The sequence below is a fragment of the Echinops telfairi genome, unplaced genomic scaffold (assembly GCF_000313985.2).
Source record: "Echinops telfairi isolate 266 unplaced genomic scaffold, ASM31398v2 ScPeMD7_22;HRSCAF=79, whole genome shotgun sequence".
Classification (NCBI taxonomy): domain Eukaryota; kingdom Metazoa; phylum Chordata; class Mammalia; order Afrosoricida; family Tenrecidae; genus Echinops; species Echinops telfairi.
The window spans coordinates 3,512,265-3,535,651 of record NW_022103919.1 but is presented as its reverse complement, the minus strand read 5'-3'; the positions used below and the strand labels follow the sequence as shown (position 1 = coordinate 3,535,651).

General features: G+C 47.5%; 1 protein-coding gene across 1 annotated transcript in view; it reads right to left on the bottom strand.

The window, feature by feature from the left end:
- The window catches only part of SPTAN1 (spectrin alpha, non-erythrocytic 1), a 62,052-nt gene that overhangs the window by 14,564 nt on the left and 24,101 nt on the right, over positions 1-23,387 (bottom strand). The window contains exons 12-39 of the mRNA XM_045288619.1: positions 22,953-23,063; positions 22,129-22,206; positions 21,840-21,995; positions 19,942-20,146; positions 19,275-19,456; positions 18,670-18,913; positions 18,379-18,501; positions 17,624-17,841; positions 17,038-17,130; positions 16,588-16,722; positions 14,812-14,960; positions 13,741-13,800; positions 12,419-12,617; positions 12,067-12,171; positions 11,589-11,612; positions 10,985-11,020; positions 8,449-8,496; positions 7,566-7,657; positions 6,272-6,416; positions 5,989-6,170; positions 4,441-4,540; positions 4,142-4,339; positions 3,887-4,033; positions 3,228-3,331; positions 2,901-3,063; positions 2,531-2,545; positions 708-839; positions 133-270 (exon numbers count right to left, since the gene is read on the bottom strand). Of these exons, the coding sequence (XP_045144554.1) occupies positions 133-270; positions 708-839; positions 2,531-2,545; positions 2,901-3,063; positions 3,228-3,331; positions 3,887-4,033; positions 4,142-4,339; positions 4,441-4,540; positions 5,989-6,170; positions 6,272-6,416; positions 7,566-7,657; positions 8,449-8,496; positions 10,985-11,020; positions 11,589-11,612; positions 12,067-12,171; positions 12,419-12,617; positions 13,741-13,800; positions 14,812-14,960; positions 16,588-16,722; positions 17,038-17,130; positions 17,624-17,841; positions 18,379-18,501; positions 18,670-18,913; positions 19,275-19,456; positions 19,942-20,146; positions 21,840-21,995; positions 22,129-22,206; positions 22,953-23,063 (3,582 nt within the window). The remainder of the gene's footprint in view (positions 1-132; positions 271-707; positions 840-2,530; positions 2,546-2,900; positions 3,064-3,227; positions 3,332-3,886; positions 4,034-4,141; positions 4,340-4,440; positions 4,541-5,988; positions 6,171-6,271; positions 6,417-7,565; positions 7,658-8,448; positions 8,497-10,984; positions 11,021-11,588; positions 11,613-12,066; positions 12,172-12,418; positions 12,618-13,740; positions 13,801-14,811; positions 14,961-16,587; positions 16,723-17,037; positions 17,131-17,623; positions 17,842-18,378; positions 18,502-18,669; positions 18,914-19,274; positions 19,457-19,941; positions 20,147-21,839; positions 21,996-22,128; positions 22,207-22,952; positions 23,064-23,387) is intronic.

Below are 23,387 nucleotides of genomic sequence, written 5' to 3'. Positions count from 1 at the left end.
CGCAGAAACCCCTGCGACACACTCATCCTTGATCAAGAAGAGGGATGTCTGGTGAACCTGCCTTGTGAGTTCTGAGCTCACTCACAGCCCTGAGAGACTAACCCCCCTCCCCAGGAGACCACTTAGCATTACCTCGGAGAGCCAGAAGTCAAAGTCCTTGATGCCCGTGTTGAAGTTCTGCTGCTTGTTGGCTTCTTTCAACTTCTGGCTCTTTTCAGCTGACTTCTGCACCAGGAATTGCCACTGGTCAGCCAAGGCAGCCAGCCGGGCCTGGGGAAGAGAAGGGGCCATCAGAGAAGATGGAATCGATGAACAAGCCCCTCGAGCGGACAGAATCAAGGAGAGGAGGAGGGTGGCCTGACTCCGGGTCATGTCCTATGGCTCCAGTGTCAGGGAGACGCATTGCCAGAGAAGGACAGGGTGCTTCGTGGAGTCGAGGGTGAGTGGAAGAGGGGAAGGCCCTCAGGAAGGTGGATCAACGCTGACCACTGTGCGCATGGCGAAGGGCGGGGCCGTGGTCAGCTCTGTGGCAGGCCGACTCATCAGCACTGGACAATAACCAGCAGGGGTGGGAAACACCGAGGAGCCTCCCTCACGGAACTTCCTGTCTGGAACAGCCCAGACTCTTCTCAGCGGACCGTTTCAAGACTGTCATCCCGTTGGCAGTCGGCAGGAGAGGATGGGAGAAGAGGTGCTGGCAGGCCTACCTTGACGGCTTCTTCGCTGCCAGCACAGGCCCCACGTTCGATGAGGGAGTTGCCCATGTCGATGACCCCGCGGATCCGATCGGCATTAGCATGCAGCTCTGCCTCAAAGGCTTGGTGCTTCTGGTGCTTGCTCTGAAATGTCAACAACAGCCTCTCAAAGACCAGGCCCCACTAGGCTACGTTTATAAGGAGGGAGGACATTCTCAGAAGGGAGTGGGGAAAACTGAGAGAACTGGGGACGAGAGTCAAAAACCTTTCCACAGAAGTCAATCAATCACTGAATTTGTGGGAAATAATTTAGGAGTCGGTCCATTGGGGAGGGAGTACAGAGACTACGGGCCGGAGAGAGAAAAAAAACGTACCAGTTAAGAAGTGAACTGAAAATTGGCTCTTAAATCAGTTAGACTAGCTTTTTAGATGTCCTAATATTATACACTAATATTTTTGCTATAGAATAAACGGTTGACTTCCTAACAAGATTATAAACCAAATTAAAGCCAATTCCACTGCCGTTGAGTCAGTTCTGCCTCACAGTGACCTAGAGGACAGAGCAGACGCTCCACAGGGTCTCCCAGATGAGCTACTTTCATAGAAGCAGATGCTCATGGCTCTCTCAAGAGCAGCTTGAGGACTCAAACTGCTGGACCTTGTGGTTAGCAGCGGAGTGCTTTAATGACTGCGCCACCAAGGCCCTTTCTCTTATGACAGCCCTCGTAAGGTGCACATGTAGGGACGTCTCGCAGCACCCACGGCCAGGCAACGTGAGAGAGGACACAGCCACAGCCGCTACCAGCTGGGCCTTTGCTGGGCCTCTGATCTCAGCAGGGCAGAAGCTGGATTCATCTTTGCTAGGAAACGAGAGGGCTAGGAGGTTGACGGGTCTGGATACCGGGGGCCTCAAAAAGGTTTCTGAGAGGCACAAGCAAAGAGAACGTGTGACTGCACGACCGACAAGAGACACCTGCGAGGAGGCACAGTTCCAGGAAGAAGCACAGGGTCTCAGGAGTGTTACTGGGGAAGCTAAGAGCAGGGCAGGTGGGTAAGGATGCCGCACCAAACGTTTCATTTCAGAGGCAGCAATTGTCCAAGAGCAGAGCCCTCAGGCTGGCTGAGTTGGACACTGATATGAAGCGTCCTTGATAGCTCCCAACACACGAACAGCAAGGGTCTCAAAATGTCCAGTTCTTCTCTCCTGATCACTTTTCCAATTCAAATCCCATCCGCTCTCCTTCACTTCCTCTCTCTCACCCAGTTGAGCAATGTCTGAGTTACGTGCTGACTGGAAAGCCCCATGCCACTGTCGGAGCGAGATTCCCTTTTAGCTCATCTTCCTGACTCCCACATTCCAAAGGCGATCACCTGTCACTCCAGAGCTCCCTAGCTGCTGCTCTCTGGTGATCAGCACCTGTGGGTGCTACACCAGGTGTGCACTCAAGCACGCCCACCCTGGCTGCCTCCTTGCCTGGGGCACAGAATCCCATGGCAAGAATGGGCCAAAGCCTATTAGAACAAGTTGGTTACTGCATTTTTCTAAAGCAAGCACTCTGAAAGAAAGCAGTCAACTACTGCCCCGAAATCAAACATTGGACTTCCCTCAGTGAAAAGTTGGGGGAGGGGAGCCAAGGGTTGCAGGCTAATTAAAACAGAGACAGCCACATCCCACATGGACACGCACATGGAGGGTGGTGGATGACTAGAAATGGGAAGGGTGGATGAAAGGACACTAGCAGACTGCAGGTGGTCACAACAGCAATCACCTGCCCGGAAGAACACAGATACTGAAGCTCATTAACAAAACTCTTAGTTAGAAATCAACAACTTACCAGCAGCTTCGAAAGCTACAAAAACAGATTGAAAAGAGTAAGAGTTCAGTACACAGAATATGCATCCTCAGCTAGCAACTAGAAACCCACCTGGCTGGCGTTCTGCTGCTGGGAAGCGCAGCACTTGGGGGTGGTAACTAACAGGGACTCTTACAGCGCAAGCGCTTTCAGTCCGGAATACGAATGAGAAAACGGCCGCGCTCAAGTGGTTCTGACCATTTCTTGGGACTTTTCACAGGTTTCTTAAGCTTGGGGGTGGGGGGATGGGGGGGTGGTACAAGTACAACCCTTCACTGCTGTTTCCATTTACAGGATCGCCTCACTCCCACAGGGCTCCTTCAGAGACCAGGTGCCAATGGGCTCAGCTCACCTGGATGTTGGTGGGGTCCTTGTAGGACTCGTCACTTGCTGTCTGCAACTTCTCACTGATCCAAGACTCGATCTCATCCACATCCCGGCTGAACTGCTGGAGGGTCTGAGACTCTCCCAGTTTCGACCTTTTCTCAATCATTTGGGCTTTTAGACGTCGCCACCTGAGAAAGAGCAGCCACTAGATCAAAGGTGGGCACTCCTTACCCCGTGGAGAGGTGAGCGTGGCAATCCCTCCGGAAGGAGGTGATGGGAGCAGAGCTGCCGCCCGAGGGCACGTGCCCTCTTGGAGATGTCTGAGGTGCCGCAGGCCCCACAGCACACCCACCTGTCCAAAACCTCGTTACGGCGACTGGAAATGTCCCCTTTAGCATAGTGACCAGCGGAAATGAGCTGGTCAGCAAAGGACTGCAGAGCGGCAATCTTCTCTTCCTGTCAGGAAACAAAGGCCAAGGTCAAGGTGGGGCAGAGCAGAGCTGCTCAGACTGCAGGTCCTGAGAAGAGTGGTTATTTTGGGTGACGGCGAACTAGTGGGTGACAGGATCAGAATACACTGACACTTTAGAAGCAAGAGTGCAAAAAGCCAGAAGAAAGCTTGATTTCAATCATGACTAGAGTAGAGTTTAACTCAAGAAGATTCCAGGTCACACAGGGGTGGGGCAAAGGCTAGACCACCAGTGGATGTCACACAAAAACCCCCGCTTACTCAGAAAAGGTGGGCAGAGTTTAAACACAATGGTCTTCTACCTTTCCATTTCTGCTCCTGTTTTCTTTGCTTAGCCACTCCGGCTTTTCTCCTTTCACAGCCTGCGCTGTCTCTGTGCATCTACAGAATGCACACGCGAACAGTGTGCTGTTCACGCCCATCTCTTCCTTCCTGTCAAGCACTTTAACGCGAGGAAGCTGCGAGTCCATCTCAAGGAGAGGGCACCAGAGAGGCTGTCTGGAAAAATATCAGACTTGGACTCCAAGGCCCACAGCCCTCACCTGGACATTAATCGCTTTGTCAAAGTCTTCATGCTTTTTGATCAGCGCCTCCACACTGTCCAGTGAGTCCCCTTTGTCTTCGGTGTTCAGGAAGGCCTCCCGGGCAGCCATCCAGTTCTCAGCTTGCTCACAGTCCCGATGAAACAGCTAGAGGAGGAGGAAGGCTGGTGAGGAGCAGCAGCAGCCTTGGGCAAGGAGCAGCTGGTGAGAGACACCCTGGGGCAAGGGGGCAGCCACTGTCCTGAGCACAGGTACCTGCAGTTCAAGGCACTGGTCCAGCATCATCCTGCGCTGAACCCAGGCCTTCTCCAGATCGGCACGCTCTTGATCTAGAATATCTAGTTTCTCCTTGATCTCTGGGCTGGCGTAATGCCCATGAGCCAACAGCTGCTGCCCAAACTGCTCAAATGCCTGGAAAGTGCCAGCTCTGGCATCAATTTCTGTCCGGTGTTCCTGCCAAGAGGAGAGAAGGAATTAAATAACTGGCAGGGGTTGCCCATCTCATAAGGAAGGGTGAGGAGCAGGGTGTGCGTCCTTAGCCCAGGTCTACTCACCTGGTGTCGCTCCAGCAGAGCTTCAGCTCCAGTGACATCCTTGGCCAGCTCGTCTGAGGACACTAACCCCCGTATTCCGTTGATCCAAGACATGAGGTCCCTGGAAACCAGACCCGCAGAGGAATGGTCGTTAACACTGTCAGCTAAGCAGGCCTTCACCCCAGGAAGAGAGACCACGACAACATTCTGGGTTAATCTATCTAGAAAAGCCCCTTGCTTTAGGGTATTAAAAAAAAAAAAAAAACGAACTCAGAGGGTAAAAATGAATTGCTTTACTACTAAAAATACTTTCACCTACGAGATAACAGGCTCTAACAGCGGCAACAGCTACAAGCAAAGACTGTAAGAATTACGCCCAAAGTCTAATCAGCCTGTGCACACCTTCACTCTGGCTTCTTACACACACAGGACACAAAGACAGAAGAGGGGCTTCAAAGTTAACAACCTCATGATGAGTATTATAATAATCCATGTTGTTAAATTGTACATAAAAAATTTGGTAAATGGCACACATTTAGTCTTGTATATATTTACAGTAAAATTCAGACAAAAAGAGGACCACTTCACGAAAGCCAAAAGTGTGTGTGTGTGAGAACCGATCATAGTTATCTACATGTAACCCCCTCCCTGGGGGACGGACAACAGAAAAGTGGGTGAAGGAAGACATCGGTCAGTGCAAGACATGGAAAAAAAAAAACAATTTATAAATTTAAAAGGGTGAAGGAGGGAAGGAGGGCGGGTGAAAAAATGAGGTGATACCAAGGGCTCGATTAGAAAGAAAATGTTTTAAAAATGATGATGGCAACAAATGTACAAATGTGCTTGACACAATGTTAAGAGTTGTTCAAGTCCCCAGTGAAATGATTTAAAAAGTGTGTGTGTGTGTACACGCGGACTGTTCTAGTTTAAGGGAGCAGCACAACGAGCAAAGGTCCCTGAGTGATCTTTGGCTGGATCCTGGATAAACAGATAAGCCATGGCGTATGTGAACAAATGGGAAAAATGAAATGTAGATGAAAATATTATTAGATTTCTTGGGTATGACAAAAGAAATGTAATTATTTAGAAGAATGTCGACGTATGTCTGGGATATATTACGGATACGTGAAAGTACAATAGAAACAGATTGAAGCTGAAGTATTTGAGGGTTACTTTCACATGGTTTGGAGAAACAAGCACATGTACATACAGAGGTCAAGCAAGAATCACAAAAGGGTACTGATGTCGATGGGTGAGGGGCATGAGCATTCACTGTGTAATTCTTTCAACTTTTCTGTGAGTCTTAATATTTTTCTAAATAAAAACAGTTGGCAGAAAAGACAGGCATATCTGTGTTGATCAAGTGATAAGTAAGCTGAAGGGCAAAAAGAAAAATACAGCTTGGCGAGGGGACATGGGGTCTGTGTACATACTTGCAGGGGTATGAGATGGAAGACTTACTGCTGATTTTTTAAGTATTTCACACTGAGTGTGTATTGCAGTCCCAATAAAAACCACTAGAAAGAAGGTTCTGCACCCCAGAACCCAGAGTGAACCTCGGGGGCTTACCGGCAGTCACTAAGGAAGCGCTGCAGGTCGTGGGAGTCACCCAGCTTGGCCTTGCGCTGGTCCGCCCGCTTCCCTAGGCTGTTCCAGGCCTGGTTTAACTCGGTGCACTTTCCCTGTAGGTCCTCCCCCGACTCGGGGTGGGACTGGATCAGGCGCTCTGCGGTCTCTCCAAGGGAATTGACCTACAGGAAGTAGGGGTGGAAACACAGGAGTCAGGCATGCCAGTCTGAAGGCAGGCAGGCCTGGAATAAGAAAGTCAGCAGGCGACTTGGCATCCTCTCACCTTGTCGCCGAGAGCAGCGAGGTCTCTCTCAAAGCCCTCGTGCTTGCGCTGCAGGGCTTGGACACTGGCCAGATCGTGGCCATAATTGTCTGTGTTTAGAGCCTGATTCTTCTCTTCGATCCATTCTTTGGTTTCGTCAGCATCTCTACAGACAAGGCAGACACATGTTCAGGTTAACAAGCACCACGTGTGTGCGCCTTGGTCATAGGATGAATGCGAGACTGTGGTTGATTTAGCTGGCACTTGGCTATCTGTCAGTTGCTGGAGAGCAAGAGAGCAGGGCTTTGAGTCAACATGAACCGGGTCAGTCATGGCCAGTTCAGTGCAAGTGGAACGGATCTGAATTTGTGAAGCATGGGTAGAGCTGGATGGGAGCCTGGGAGACTGGAAGAGGTGTACTATGTCCTCTCAGGAGCTTGATGCATGCCGCTGGATTGCTGTCAGGCCTTGGAGAGTGATAACTCGTGCAAAGGGTGCCAGTGGCGGTCACCCTCAGATGGCCAAAATATTTGGTTGCTATGCAAAACACACATGGCTCGTTTCCTTGGGAGGGAGACTTTCAGTTTGTCAGCCTGTATTTTTCCCCACTCTGGTTGTAATTCTAGTGAAGTCTAATTTTACCAGATTTGGGTCTACTCTGGTTTTGCTTTATCAGCCATAGGTGAACCAAAACCAGGTTTGAAGTCCTACCAGTATTTGTCAAACACCCCCTGGTGTCAGGTACACCCTCAGTGCTGGAGCACACAGTATTACGAGATCCAGCTACTTTTCTGGGAGCTCTCAGCTTCCAAGTGTGAAGCCGGGCTGTAACCTAGTTTATTCTGATACAACCTTCTGCTGAAAAGTGGTCTTCTCGTTGAATCAGCAACTACATTTTAACAAGCTCTCCAAGTTACGTGTGTGTGTCTACGAATCACGTAGGGATGGTGTTCAAATGAAGATCCCGATTCTGTATCTGGGGTGGAAAGGCACTAGCAGAAACGGGTTGAACTGGAACAAAGAGGTTCAAAGTCCTAGTTTGAAGACTAAGTAACCAAAAGACAAAACCAACACACACACACACACACACAAATACACTGCGATGAGTCAATTCTGACTCAGAGACCCTACATGAGGCTGGAAATCTCTTAGAGCCGAAAGCCTCACCTTTCTCCTGAGGAGCAGGTGGTAGGCTTGAACCACTAAGCTTGCAGTTAGCAGGCCAATGTTAACCCAGGGTGGCACCAGTGCTCCTCTGCAGACTAGCTGGTCAGTCCACTGTTTTCCCCCTCTTTGGCTGGGCTGGCCTCCTTACCTGTGGAACCGCTGCACTTCATGGGCACTGCCCAAGAGCTGGCTCCGCTCCTCGGCCAGCTGCTGCAGGGACCGCCAACGCTCATTCAGCTCCTGTGGGATGACACACTCATGCACTAGAGGGCTTTAGAGAAGGGACCAAAGGACTGAGGCTTAACTTGAAAGGAAACGTTAGGAGACCCAGGACTTCCTGGGTCTCACCTTCCTACTTGAGGAAATTAGTGTACAACTTTCCCCAAAAGGCAGACCCAGAGCTGGCTGACCTCAGTGGCCTAGACAGCCACAAACACCTGTCAGGAACCGCCTCTAACAGCAGTGACAGGATTTAGCTTCTCTTCCTACCCTAGCCTGGCATCTGCATGTAGCAACTGCTTCATAAGCCATCACTGATAAGCACAGCTGGCTCCATCACTCAGCCCCTGCAGGCCCGAGAATGCTGGCCCGGGGGCTAAGAAGAGTGGAGGCGCCTGTGAGCAGGCAGGAAGGCCTGTCACTGCTTTCCCGAGACTGTGCCCCGACCGATGCAGTCCTGTTGGAAACCAAAAGTTAACCATTCAGAGTTAACTGTTTTCAAAATGGGAAATGTTAATGACCAAAACCCCCCAAACAGACCTCCAATCAGAGGACTCCAAACCTCAGACCTTCCCTTCAAGCTTAGATGGTGCCAATACCTTCACGGGCAGTACTTATATCTTAAAGCTGGCGCACCGCTGACCTTTAAGGCAGCCAACCGAGCCATCTGCTGCCATGACGAGTGCTATGCGCTGGGCCCGCCTGGTCCTGGAAGCCTCGCCAGTGCCAGCGAGTGGGACAGGAGCCCCGCCACAAGCTGAGAAGCAGCCTGGAGGCAGGCCGGGGAGGGACGAGGACGGACCGTTTCTTACCTTGATAGAATTAAAGGTGGCCACAGTGTGAACCATCAGGCGAGCCGACTAAATAGGAAGGAGAGCAGAGAACAAATCGAATTAAGTGTCTGCCAATTAAGAGACAGCGAAGATGTCTCTTAATTTAGGTCCCTAATTCGCCAACCAAAATGATCTTAAAGGGATGTTGTCAAAATTCTGAGCAGAAGCATTAATTGGCAAGATATGACAAAATACCCATTTATAAACTATCAAGGGCTCATGCGGGAGGGGGGAGCGGGGAGGGAGGGGAAAAATGAGGACCTAATGTCGGGGGTTTAAATGGAGAGAAAATGTTTTGAGAAACGATGTACAAATGCGCTTTACACAATTGATGTGTGTATGGATTGGGATAACAGTTGTATGAGCCCCTGATAAAATGTTAAAAAAAAAAAAAGAAGCATTAATTGAAAACAAAAAAACGACCAAAAGAAAGTCATGGAGGAAAAAAAAGCAAGTCGTGAAAAAAATACTCCCAAGTGCACAATTAGACCCAAGTCACGGATGGATTTGATGCAGCGACGTGTGAAAGCCCCCACTAACTGCTAGAATGGCAGGAACAGAAGTTCAAAGACAAATGATGAGCCATTTTCTTGTCCAGACAACAGGAAGGCGACTCTGGTAAAAACACTCAATGCCGGCAGCATCTGAGAGCTAACGGTCATTGGGCCGCTGTTCATTCTCAGTGTCTTCTTGAACAAAGGCAACAGTTTTACCAGATGAAAAGAAAAACCAATGAATCAACTTTTTTTCTCAACACTGCTATCTCACCTAAAAACCAAATATACCTTAAGATCTTAGAGCCCACCCAGAATCCTTCTCTATATATCCAGACAGGCGACTCTAAGCTGGGATGCAGGAAAGTTCTTCAGAGGTTTCTATGACCACCGCAGGTGACAAGTTCAGTCTGAGTGGATGAGAGTAGAGATGTGCTGTTTCTAATCTTTTGGAGAACGTCTGGAAAGCTATCCAAGGATCTATGAAGTACATCTGAAAAAACTCATGTTCGCATCTAAGGGAGGCTTCAGCTACGTCCACACAGAAGCAGCAGACCAGCCTGTGTCATCCAAGAATTGTAAATAACAACATCCAAATCCAAAGGAGGGAATGGTGTTAACTTTACATTCTGAACACACCTGGTTTGCAGAAGGCTACGGATGACAGTGAAAGCCCGCAGGACCCCCACATGAAGTCAGTCTCTGATGAATCCCCAGACGATGGAGCAGAGATGGGAAAGGTCCTGTTACCAGAGTCCATCGCAGGGTGGTGACTGCCATGGTTCTTAGATCAAAATGGGACACCTTGTTGCTGACCTCCCTTCTGACCCAAGGTGGAATTGCTCCACTTTTTACTATTTTCGGCTTTGTTTTTGATGGAGGCTTTTCTTGGTTTCGCCGAGGCCCTGCTGTTGGGCTGCTGTTTCTATGGATTCTGTCCTTATTCTGTAGGATTTTCTGTATAGGAAGCCTCCACCTCAGGTAAGTCTAGAGAGACAGTCGCTGGAGTAATAGATTCAAAGGGACATGACGAGGGAGGCTGGCAGGAAATGGGGTGCTAACAACGAGTACAAGGAAGTGTCCTGGAGCTGACTGTGGCGAGGGCTGCACAACTCTTATGAATGTGACTGAACTATGGAAATGTACGACATGGGAACTGTCGGCTGTAAAATTGTTGAAACAAAAACCTTATGCTAGCAAATGAACTCTGCTGTTAGATGAGATAGATAAGGTTGTTGCCCCCCCTCTCCTTTAAACCCACGAGCAGCTTCTGTCGTATAAAAGGAACAAAGACTGAGAAGGGAGAAAAGTGAATCGAAGAAAAAATGATCCCCTGCCCCGATTTGGAGACGTTCCTATTGAACGAGTCCAGGTGGATGAAGGAAGCCAACCCCCCGATCTTTACCAGCCGAGGTCCCCGAGACAAGTGACACAGGTGTGAAGGGTATCGGTTTAGGGGACCTGGTATCTGTGGTGTGAGTTTCTTTTGTGTTTAGCCTTTCTGTGTACGTCAGGAAAATATACTTTTGGTATAGTAATAATCTCCCCAATTTGCCAATAACTCACATGAAATACATGGGTAAGTAAAAAAAAAAAAAAAATCGTAATCCTAACCATAACTATTTCACTTAGAAAACACAACACCTTGCCCTGGTGGTCATGGGCGGTTTGCCCACTCTGGTGTTTGGGGTACTGTCCCTTTGGTCGTTCCCTCTCTCGTTGCTCCCCTGAACCAGTGCGTCACAGTCAGGTGGGACCACTTTGCTTGTGTGTGTATATATATATAGGTTCCATACTGCAATAGACATCAGGTTTTAAAAATACATCAGGGGGTGGGCTTTAAGCATTTAGAGGAAAACGATGAAAAGATAAATAGAATTTTTCCACACTTTTGGAAGCCCCCTCATAAAACCAGGATAAGAATATGCCCAAACAAGCAGAAATACTCAGAAAAAAAACATAAAACATGTTTGCGTTCCTGCAAAACCTTTGGAAAGAATAATTCATGCAAGAACTCTTACCTTCCATGGGGAGGCTGTCTTGGAATCAGTCTCATCCTAATTTAGAAAAGGAGATGTTTAGCCACTCTCAACAGGGAACTTTGCTTTGCTTGTGAGTGTGTATATATTAAGTATTTATTATTATATTATATATTAAGACTTTAATAGAGATCAGATTTTTAAATACACGAAGAAGCAGGAAGAAACACAAAACAAAGCAATGGCCCAAACCTTTCATTTTAATGCCCCCATTACCTCCCCAGGGGGGAGAGTACAGTTAAACTAATCAGATCAGCATTCCCCACCCCCTACCCCCATAATTGATTTAATTTTACAGTTTATGGTGGTATCAAGTTGCAAGGCTGGTGAAGGGAAATGAGAGATAAATTCTTATTTTCTCTCACAGTAAAAATTGGTGCGATTGAGAAAATTTAAGAACAAAACAGTGTTTCTTTACATCATACTCATAAGAAGGACCCTTTCAAAGAGGGTACAAACAAACCTAAGTGATAGGTGTGAAAATTGTAGAACACTGAAGGAATAAAAAAGATCTTTTTGGAGAATAACAAATGGAAATGCAACTTCCAGTATTTACACTGCCTGTAACGCAGCAACTGGGACTTACCTTGGGCATCATGCCACACAGCTCCTACAAGGAGAAAGGAGGCCCAGTGTTATTCCATACCTCTCAGGACGACTCACAGTCGAACTGGGAGGTCCAGAACTACAAAAAGCCAAACCCATACCCAAATAATCCCCGGCTACTGCTTTTCAAAATCGATTAGAAAGACCAAATAGGTCAACGTAAATACCTTTTACAAGGCACCCAGAAGTTTGCTATGACTTAAGGGCTACATAAACATCAAACAACGTTTACATGGCCAGTGGCTTCAGGAGAAGGCAGGCGCTGTTTTTTCCCTACTCCATGAAGGTCAGGGATAACGGCACATGGAAGCTCAATGAGATGATTTTGATTATCCACAGGGGCCTGTACCTAAGCCACAAATGTACATCGGGCTTGCTTCTTATTGAGCTGTGACAAGTCAGAGGAACCAACTGCTTTCCTACAGCAACAAAGCCTCATCCAAGAGGCAAACACCCACCTGTTGCTGTATAGCCTGTACCTCCTCTGCCATTAAGCCTTCAGACTCCAGGTCTTCAGCCACCTTGTTAATGTCCTTCAGCCTGGACTCATTGGCCTTCAGATCCTAGACAAAAGTCACGAGAGCAAGTCAGAGGAGGGTAACCGATGGTCACAAGCTATACTCTGAAATGACATGAAATTAATTTTCAGTAAAAAAGTATCTTATAAATTGCTTTTAAAAATTCCTTTGATAGTGACCTCAATAAAGACGCACTAATCTTTAACTCTTGAAATCAATGGTTAAACATCAAAACTGTTCTCAAATACATCCCCCACGCCCCACCCCTGCCAAGCTGCAAGATGTTCCGTACCTTCTGGAAGTCATCAAACTTCTTCTGCAGCACCTCCACCTGCTCCAGGTCCGCGCCGACCTCCTCGCTGGTCAGAGCAGCTTCCTTCTCATTGATCCACTGCTGCAGTTCGTTCGCTTCTCGGAACAACATAAACTTCTTGCAACTTTTCTCCAACATGCCTTTCCGCTTCTCACCCAGTTCCAGCAGAGAATGGTATCTGATGGGATTCAAGAGGGTGACAAGAAGAAGGAAGGCTGTTAGCTTCTGACAGATGGAACATAAAGGCAAACCACCGGGTGTCTTGTGGGTCCGAGGTACGCGCTTATAAGGATGATGTCCTAGTCACAAAGTATCCGAGTGCAGATGAAGATGAAGCTCCTAAATGTCCACACTACAGCTTTGGGGAAGAGCAGATACGGTCGAGTTCACAGGGATGGCTGAAACCGCACGCACACCCTTCCCAGGCCGCCTCTGCACTCGGAAGAGCACCGCCACAGATGACGTCGAGAAACAAGCGCTCAGCACAGTACACAGGCCATGCGACTACAGCTGAGAGATGACATGGATTTGCTGAGCATGATGTATACAATGATTTCTTCCCCCTCCTCTCTTGCAATTTTCCAAACAGACCCCAAGCAAGGGCTGTGGGAGAGAGGCCAATGAGCTTTAAAAAACCTGATAGACTGTTTGTACTGCTAGATCAGTAGAAAGTTTCCGAAATGATAAAGTGATAATTTTGGCAACTTCCTACAGAAAATCAGGCCAGGTCTATCGTGTTATCTGCGAGGTTTCTTAAGAAGAATCCAAGATTATTCTAACCCTTGGAAACTAACATAGAAAGAGCTAAATTCTTTAACTACCTTTAGACACATGAAAATGACAAACTCAGTAAAACTGAGCTAAAAGCTAAAACAAAAAGATCCTAGTATAATCTTCAAGTCTAAGTCTCCCAAATGGAAAAAACAAACAAAAAAAACAGTGAGTTACTATAAAGAATCAGAGCTCTTTAAAGTGGGCTCTATAGTTTCTCTCCTACCCAGGAGTATTCTAGAATCAGGTTTGCAGCCGATGTAGCTGGTCAGCCACAAAGAACCAACAGGAGGGGCTCCAACACCACTCTGAACACACAGGGAAGCGACCAATGAGACAAGCAGCGTCGACTGGCACAGCTGCACCAGACAGAACCTCTTCCCTGGGAGCAAAGCAGCTGCACAGACTCACACTCGCTCCCACCACCTCATCTCTTCTGATGCGCGGCTGGCTTCGAGGGAAGCAGCAGGGGGGATGGACAGGTATAGCAATGGACACAGGATGCTCAGCAAGGCTTTCAGCCTACTCACAGTTCTTCCACCTGTTTCATACGCAGAGATACACTGCCGGCCTCCTTAGTTATGCGTGTCCTGCACAGAGGGGCACAGCAAAAGCATGCACAAATTAGTGGGATTAATCCACGGGGGTGAGAAGCGGCAGCTCCGACAGGGCCGTGACAGTGGATGCTTTCAGTGGGGAAAATCAGGGAATCATTCAAAAGCCATTAGAAGCAGGCCCGGTCATGAACGAAGACATGGTAAGGAAATAGCAACAACATTACATCGGAGGGTTAATTCACCTTCATGCTCCTGAAAATCCTGCCCTTCTTAAGGCAGCAGGTTTTCCTGTACCAGAAACACTGGTTATTTCAGAGCAGGGCCAGGAGATAAAAAATGACTACCCTTAGAAATTTTACTGAGAGCTAAATGAACGACTTTAGCCATGTACTTAGCCCACATTTTTGCTCACATTTCTGATTTAGGCCACCGAAAAAAAAATGCAAACCCAAACCTCTCGCTCTTGTTTCAACAATAACTAGTTTGTTTGTAAGGATTCAAGCAACTGTCATCTTTCCAGGGATTGTCAGGGTCAGAAAAATTCAACAGAATCTATGGTCTAGTGGAATGTATTTTCTGGATATTTCCCAAGTATCCAGAGCTGCTGATTGCACTGATGAAGTAAGATATGCCATAAGGAGGTCACTCCTCCATGCAGTTTAGCTAGAGGGAAGAGAACTGAGCTCCTTAATAAACTCCACTCTCAGATGAAAGCCAGGGCAGAGGGAGAGGCTTCAAAGCAGACTTCAAGGGACAGAGGTGCAAAACACCTCGATATTCAATTTCAGTAAGCTGCTGCAATCAGAGGACAAAGGTTAAGATGGCAATGATTAGAAAAAGGCTGTTTAGAAAAAGAAACCCTTAAGCATGGGGGGAAAAGGACAGTAAAATGTCCGTTACGGTATTCTGTTGGTTAAAAAGTGACTTGGGGAAAGCAGGGAGTGCAGGCGACATCCGAAGAACACTTTCTCGAGAAGCCCGAGGACACTCTGCCTACATCGTGCGTGGCGCTGCCACCTGAGGTCCGACCCTATGGGCCCTTACTGATTGTCGATCTGCTCCTGCCGCAGTGCGATGCTGCCTTGCTCCTCCAGGAGGTTCTCCCGGGAGGCGGACTGGGCGGGGTCCAGCTTCTTCACATATGCAGCCGGCACGAAACCCTGCCGGTCATTCACTTCCACTTTCCACCAGTCCTGAACAGCGAAGAGGCAGGGGGAGAGAAGTGAACATGAACTTTTCTATTGGTGTTGGACACACACCCAGCAATCGCACAGCGTCTGCATGTCTTTTCAGAGACAACTGTGTGACCACTGTCAGAAATGCTTGTTTAGAAAAGGATGGTCTACGGCCTGCACGCTCACACGAAAGAGAAGCCCAGAACTGGCCAAGGCACTGAAGAAGGATGAGCATCTTGGCCAGGCATGGAGGTCAGGCGTGAGCAGCAATGCCGTCCAAGTATGAAGGGCAGCCTTCTCTTTGCTTTGACACTTGAGAAGAATGGTGCTCTCCAATGCTGGAGCCATTAACCAGCCACATGTGGCTACTTACAATTAGATAAAAGGAAGTAAGATTAAAAAATCCACTTCTTCAGTGACTCTGGCCCCATTCAAGTGCTTAATAACCCCACAAGGCTAGTAGCTATGGGCAGCATAAACATTAAATTTCTGTCATCACGGTGTTACTGAATGCTCAACTCTGCTCAAACAAACCTACGTTAGACCAGTGGAGGTGGTCTAGGTTGAAATTAGATCCAGCAAAAAGTTATAAGTCATGTTTTCTCAAGACTCGGGTAAACAGAGTTGGGAATAGAGTGCTTCTTAAAAATGACTGAGCACATTTCTCCACACCCTGACAAAATTGGGAGGTAGTATCTGTCATTAGACTAATACAGTGGAGCTTCACAAAGTTCATGGAAAACTGGAATGAAAAGATAATAGGGGGGGGAAACGATAATGGAATTTTTCCCCCATGGTCTTTTAAAAGCCCCTACACATCAGGACACCATGTACCTCACTTCAAGGAACTGTCAAGTCCGATGTGTCAAGGAAGAGAAACTGGAAAGGGAAGCAGTACAGAACTCAAGACAAGTAAGTCCTATGGGGTGATATCACAGCTACCTTCCACCATCCGCTGAGCTGAGACGTAGCATAGTACCTACAGCAGTGGTTCTCAACCTTCCCTATGCCGCCGACCCTTTAATACAGTTCCTCATGTTATGGTGACCCCCGACCACAAAATTATTTTAGTTGTTACTTCATAATTGCAGTTTTGCTACTGTTATGAACCGGGCGACCCCTGTAGAAGGGTTATTCAAGCCCTAAGTGGTCGCGACCCACAGGTTGAGAATGGCTGACCTAGCGGTTAAGAACCAACAGACAGTCATCTGGGGATGTTTGATCATGAAAAAAGCTATCCTTGAGCACCTGCAGGAATTCAAGGTGACAAATGTACTCCTGGCTCCACCACCTGCAGTACAGGACAAACCTGTACCATGTGTCAAACAGGAGCCCCGTTAGTATAGTGGGCTGCAAACCTCAAAGACAGCAGTTCAAAACCATCATCTGTTTGGCAGGAAAAAGATGAAACTTTCTACTTTGTGAAAAGTCAGAGGCTCAGAAATCTTCTGTCCTATGGAATCATTAAGAGTCAGAATTGACTCAATGACAGCGAGAGATGCTGAGAAGGTGAAGATGGTACTAGGAAATTCTAGTCTCTCTTTAAATTCGAAACCAGTTTCATCTTGGGGTGATGTATAGTACTCAAGAGACACCCAACTCCGCACCCAGGTGGCGCAGCTAGAAACACACGCGCAGTCCTTGCCTTGTTGGTGCTGTTGAGCAAGGTGAGGATGTCCCCCTTCTTCATGGTGACCTCCCGGGGACTCTTCTCCTGATAGTCATAGAGAGCCAGGACCACCTCCTTCCCAGTCTCGTCATCCATAGGGGCCACTTGTTGCTGGAAACCCAAAGCAAAGGCACACATGGCTCAAGGGTGCCCATGTTGTCACTTAAGGACACCGGATCCCAAGTTCAAATGTAATAAATATACACTCATGAGTGCTCTTCCTGGAAGCTAGCTATACAATACTATTCAATCAGCTGCTGGGTATCACAAGGAAGCTTGTTTTTAAGCAATCTATAAGCCTTTGTGTACCAAGAATGTCATTTTACGACAAGTGCCATCTGCTGGTCAAATCCCAAGTCCCTCAACTTTTCTGTCTCCCTCCCCTCCCCAACCCATAAATGCGGAGGGAGACCAAGGCAGGTTTACCCGGCAGGACTGTGCTTGCTCCCGCAAAGCTTGAATGCTACTGCCATAGGCGCTGAGATCTGACATCAAAGCTTCATGTTTCTTTAGCAGAGCCTGAAACCAAAATCACACGTCACACCTGCACAAGGAGGCCAAGTTCACCGCCATCAGCAATCCCAATAAGTGCTTTATCACTTCCCACCACTAGCCTAGCATCTTCAACACTTTCCTGTGTTGTTCCCTCTCTGGAGAGAATCAGGTATGGTTGGTGTCAACATTCAGCTCATTCTGGTTTTTGTGAATACGGGGAGAAGAGGAGGGAGGGACAGGCGTTAACAGGAGACCTTCAACAGAGCCCAGCAGAAACGCGAGCCTGTGTATGTAGGAGAGCACATGATGGGGGAACGAATGAAACAAGCATGGCCAATGTTACTAATGGTTGACAATCTTCCCTGTACTTTGGTAAGATTTACCCTTCCAAAATGAAAAGTTAAGAAACCGATTCCAAAACAACTGCGATGTCACACCCCATCTTCCCTAACTGGTTCCTGTCTAAGCCCCTGGGCAGGTTCCCAGGCAAGTGCAAGGTTCCGAGTTCAGGAGTTACCTCGGCAGAGTCCTCATCCTTCCCATAGTCGGTGCTGCCCACGATGGGCTCCTTCTCTCGCATCCAGGACTCGGCTTCGTTGGCATCGGCAAAGTACTGCTGGGCCTGCAGCGAGTCCTCAAGGTCCTGCCGCCGCTGGGAGGCTTTGGATTTCAGGGACTCCCACTTCTGGTTCAGTTCGTTAAGCTTGGCCTTCACGTCTTCAGCAGCAAAATGGCCTGGAAGGAGACAGGAGGGAAAAGAGGACAATGAAGTCCGCCACTTCATTAAAAGGGAAGAAAGCACACCGCGTCAGGACTGCATTCTGGTGAGCCAGGCTCTTTCATGAGAGTGACTCAAACCTTCAACAATTGTCGTCCCCCCCCACCCCCACCCCATCCAACCCATACTTCTGTCCAAACTCTAAGAAGTAATACCCAAAGCTCTGGCACTAATTCTAGCATAAAGAGCGAATAAAAATACTGGGACCCCATAGCTCACAGTTCTAAGACTTACACGAGTCCGGCACAGTATAGGGCTCTTTAGCTACTTGAGCTCATGCAGGCCTAGATATTGTTCTCTTCTTTTTACAGATACAACGTTGAGGCTCAGAGGAGTTGGGGTCTAGCTAAGGTCACACAGTTAGGATCAAAGGGGGTGGTATTATTCCAGGCCAGTCTTAATACATTCATCAACTTAACAGGGAAACATGAGGGGCACAACCAAAGCCCCTTTTATTATTCCTAATTTACAAAAACACACACACACTCACTCACCTTCCTCCACCATGGCATTCCCCTTCTGTGTAACTGCTTTGATGCGAGGCTCATGTCCAGCAATTTCTGCTTGCAGGGCCTGGTGTTTCTTTAGGAGATTTTGGACTCCAATCAAATCCTTGCCTGAAAAGTCAAGTCGTGAACAAAGAAGTCAGTACAACCCTTGTCACTCTCAGTTACCACTGTGACTACTTCAATATGCTCATTCTGAAACGTGTAGCCTTTACACTATCAAGGTTATAATAGCCCTTTCTCCACTCGCGTCTTATCTGACGGCGGGGGCAGACGGACCCCTGTTGGTGGATGCAGCAATGGGCTCTTTCTCGCGAATCCACGTCTCCTCGTCCTCGACGTCACGGAAGAGCTGTTGCAAACGCAGAGAATCCGCCAGCTTCTGCTTTCGGGCGATCATGGGCTCCTTGAGCGCCTCGTAGCGTGCGACCAGGGCTTCCTGCTTCTTCTTAATGTTCTCAGCATCAAAATGGCCAGCATCTTGGAACTGGCGGGCCTGAATGGTGATGCCATCAATTCGATCCTGGAAATGAGAGGGAACAGGCTTTGAAACCTTGGACTCGTGTTGGGCAACTATCCTTTGAGCCCTACTAAGATGCCCTTTTTGGCAATGCTCTAGGTATGCCTAGGACCTGGATCCTCTTCCCACCCCTTGAACAGAGGCTTTTTGTCAACGCCATGTCCCCTCAGGCACTTAGAAAGCTCTGAGGGAAGACAGTTTCACTTCATTTGAAAAGCATATTGAGCACATAGGGTTATCTACAAAACTCAGTACATGACATCTTTCCTAAAGCTAGTTTGGTCTTGAAATGCTTGCCACCCTTCCCTTTTATTGTGTCTGCGTTAATTTCCCTAACAAAAGCCCTCCTCCTTTCACACTCTACCTGGTGAGCAGCCACGTCGGCCTCTAGCAGGGCATGCTTTTTCTGGAGGTTCTGGACATTGGTGAGGTCTTTGCCATAGTCATCGGAGGCCAAGTGTCCTTCCACTTCATACAGCCACAGCTCAATGTCCTCCACGTTGCGGTTAAACTGCTGCTGCTGATTGGCTTCGCGGAGCTTGATTCCTAGGCAGAGAGGCAAGGTGAGCTTTCTTTCTCTTACCATTACCCTTTGACCAGCAAGGTCCCACAAAATACTGGCTCAGTCAATCATTATGGGCTAGAGTTTTACATTTATTTCTATCAAATAACTGAATATAAATTCCAATCACTTCTGTCTTCTAGAGGCTGAACTGGAGGAAGTCTGAGAAGTATACTCACTCACATCCATAAGGGAGGAAAGCTCTTGAATATTACTCAATACTTTGGATGCAAGTGCTGCATTTTCATTTACAGTGACGGGGCCCATGCATTCCACTCAAGCCCATCTACCAAATGGGCAAAGAACCAGAAACTAAGCCAAGTAACTTGTATGCAGGAGCAGAGCCTACACCCCAAGCAGTTACCCATCTCACTGAACTGGGCAGCAGGTGTCCCTAAACTACCAAACTAAGAGAGAGTATCTCTTTCTCCCAACAGTCGTCATCAGAATCCAGCAAAAACATTCTTACCTTTTAGTTCAGTGGCCTCTAATAGTTTCTTCCACAAACTGATGACCTCGTTCATACGAACTGCCACTTCATCCTTGGCATAGTGGTTGACGTCAATGAGCTGTTGTCCCGCTTTCTCCAGGGCGTCAATGCGGCTCTGGTTTGCCGAGAGTTCAGCCTCAAAAGCCTGGTGCTTCTGTACTTTTCCTTGAAGGTTGGACGGGTCCTGTCAACAAAAGGGGCACCATCAAATTACTACCCAGTTACCTTTCATACCTAACTTTACAGAAAGGATACATAAGAGTCAGTTTACGTTAAAATTTTTGGAATTGCTTTAAAAAAAAAAAGTTTTAATGGCAAGTAATTTACATATCATATAATTCAACAGTTCAATCATTCAATCATATCAAGGAGCATTGCACAATCACCCCCACATCAGTTTTTTTAGAACACACCCCCCACCCCATGGCTATAAATTGGCTCCAATATGAGTTATGCAATCACAATCCACTCCAGTGCTCCCTCCCTCCCTCCCCATACCACCTCTACCACTTACTCCTGAGGTCCCCTTACCTCCCCATCATCCATGCCCCCCATCCCTGCATTCCCTATAAACCTTTGCATCAGTTATTCTCACTATGCATCCACTCCTCCTGTGCTTCACAGCTGGGAGACCCAACAGAAAACAATAAAAGACAAAATTGCACTAAGGCAATAAGGATAAAAACACAATAGTATACAAAGAAACAAATACAGTGAACCCTCGCCACTTCGTGCTTCGACTTCCGGGGCTTCACTCTATCGCGGTTTTTGCGTAACAGTACCCACTGCCTACACCCGCTCCTTCAGAGGAAAAAGACGGCGACCCACCTGTAGAGTACATCCCTTAAGTTATTTCATAGGCTATTGATTACAGTATTTGTAAGAGCTATGTATAATAATACTGTATGTGAAATATGTAATACTGTAAACTAGATGCCATAAATAATATAATAATAAATAATTGTAACGTCCAAAATGTTTTACTGTATTTTCCCTTTTTCGTTTAATAAATTGGGTAATACGAGTGTAATGGTGACTAAAGGGTGTTTTTTCATGTCCTCTATGCTCTAACTACGAAAATATTTGATTTACAAATAAGGAATCCTACTTCGCGGAATTTCATTTATCACGGTAGGGTCTAGAACCGATTAACCGCGATAAACGAGGGTTCACTGTAGTGTGTATGAAGGTCAAACCCCCAACAACATTCAGAAGGCCTGAGAAGAAACTTCCGTCATGGCACCAGTAAGAGATACTTGCACCCAGAACACGTTCATGTCCATCTATGGGGTGGTCAGCTGGCCAAGTACCAATTGTGATCCAGCAGCATCACGACGACAATGGTCTCTGCCTGGTCGTAAGGCTGGTCAAGACTCTCGCCTGTGGCTAGAGTGGATCTGCCAGTGGCTCAGGCTGACTAGAAACTGTGCTGATGGGTTTGGGGCTCCCACCGTCCCCCACAGCCCTACACAAATTGGGTGTTCATAAGGTTTGCTCTGATGCTTCTCTCCTCACCGTATTAGAATTTTGTAATTGTCATCTCTGGATCACACAGGCTGGTGTGGACTTAGATGACTCCTCACTTAGATGCCTGCTTGTTTGATTCAAGCTTAAAGACACCATTTCGGATTGAGTCAGGCACCATCTGGTTTCTTCACCACACTTTGCTGTAGCACCCTTATCCCCAGTGATCTCTTCATGAAGGTGAGTATGTAGCAGGGCCGTGATGTAGGAAAAGTACGAGTCCCAAACCCAAAGGAATGGTTATTTCTGTTTTTCAGCTACAGGTGATTCTTTGTGCGGGTTCAGGTAAAGGCTGACCTAAGCAACGCACCCCAGCCAGAGTGCCACATACGCCCACACAAAGAGCCGGATACCTTGTAAGCTTCATCGGTGGCAGTCTTCATCTTCTCGTTGATCCAACTCTTCAGCTCATCAGAATCACGGAAAAACTGCTGCAAGTTGAAGGAATCAGCCAGTTGGGTGCGGCGATGCAAGGCTCTCTCGTGTAGGGCGTTGCGACGGCTCAAAAGCTGAAAGAACAAGGGTCACGTGGGTGACTCTCCAGCTTAGTCCCACGGGACTCCCGTTAACTCTGCAACATCGATCTGAGAAGAGTGCTCCGTGGACAGACAGGAAGGAGCAAAAGAGAACTTGAAAACTTACAGCATCTCTGCGAGTGGCCACGTCTTCCATCGCATAGTGGTTGTTCTGAATGAGCTTGGTTGCAAACTCATCCAGGGCCTGGAAGCAGAGAGCACCATCAGTACTTGGTGGTACAGAGCTCACCTGATGCTCTGAGCCCATCAACTACTCTGTGGGAGACAAAAGTGGTGCCAGAGGCTCCCAGCCTTGGACCCCCTCTGGGGCAGTTGGACTTTGACTGCCAATCAGGTGGCTAGGAGTTGGGAGTCCATTCCTCCTATCAATGATAGTTTTTTTGGTGGGGGTGGGGGTGGGGAACGGGACACGGGAAGTACACTATTCTGAAACATGGTCACTAGAGAAAAGTAACCAATGAGCAGGTTTTTTTTCTTTTCTTTCCTTCAACGTTTTCACTCTAAGGATAGCTATGACCTTTCTTTCCTCCCTAACTTTTGAGTTTTTGCTTGATGGTATTCATCAGATGTAATATTACTCTTGCTCTACTCAAGATTACAGGCACTAGCTCCAGCAAGATCTCCTCATCAGGGGCTGATGCAGATTTAAAGCCTTGCTATCCCTACTTCGAAGATGTTTTCAATGGGAGAGTACCTCTCAAATTAACTTTTGACTACTTTCAGTGCAAGGTAAATCTCAATTTGGAGGGTCACAGCTAGTGAATTACTTAGTTCTAGAATGTTACGTGAATCTCCAACCAACGGGTGTCTCCTCCTCCTCACGATGAGAACTGGAGCAACTACAACTACAACTTCAACGCCTAGAAAAAGAAAGGCTCCCAGCTTATCCAAGAACCTTTGAAGGCACTGGTTAACAGTGAGGGGTCTTACTGTGATCTTCTCCTCCTGGGCACTGAGGGATTTCTCAAAGTCCTCATGCTTCTTCAGAAGGGCTTCCACACTATCCAAGGAATCGCCTAGGTCTTCATTCAACAGGAACGCCTTGCAAAAGAAAGCAACTGTTCAGGATGCCGCCCTCTCCTGTGACTTTCTAAGAAAGTCAGAAAACAAATGGCAACTTGGCCAAAATACAGAAAGGAGGAAAGAGATACTACGCAATACATTTCTAAGAGTGCCACTGGAAAGCCCAAAGTGTTTTTGGATTCACTTAAAAACCAATTTATTAATGCCATAAAATCTTCATTCCACATATACCAAAACTTCACAGTTTTTGTTGATTCTGTTAGATTTAGCTAATTCTCTTTATACAAAGCAATTTCCTATCAGCGTCCCCATTTGTACTCCTGTGGCCTGTTCGGAGCCCTT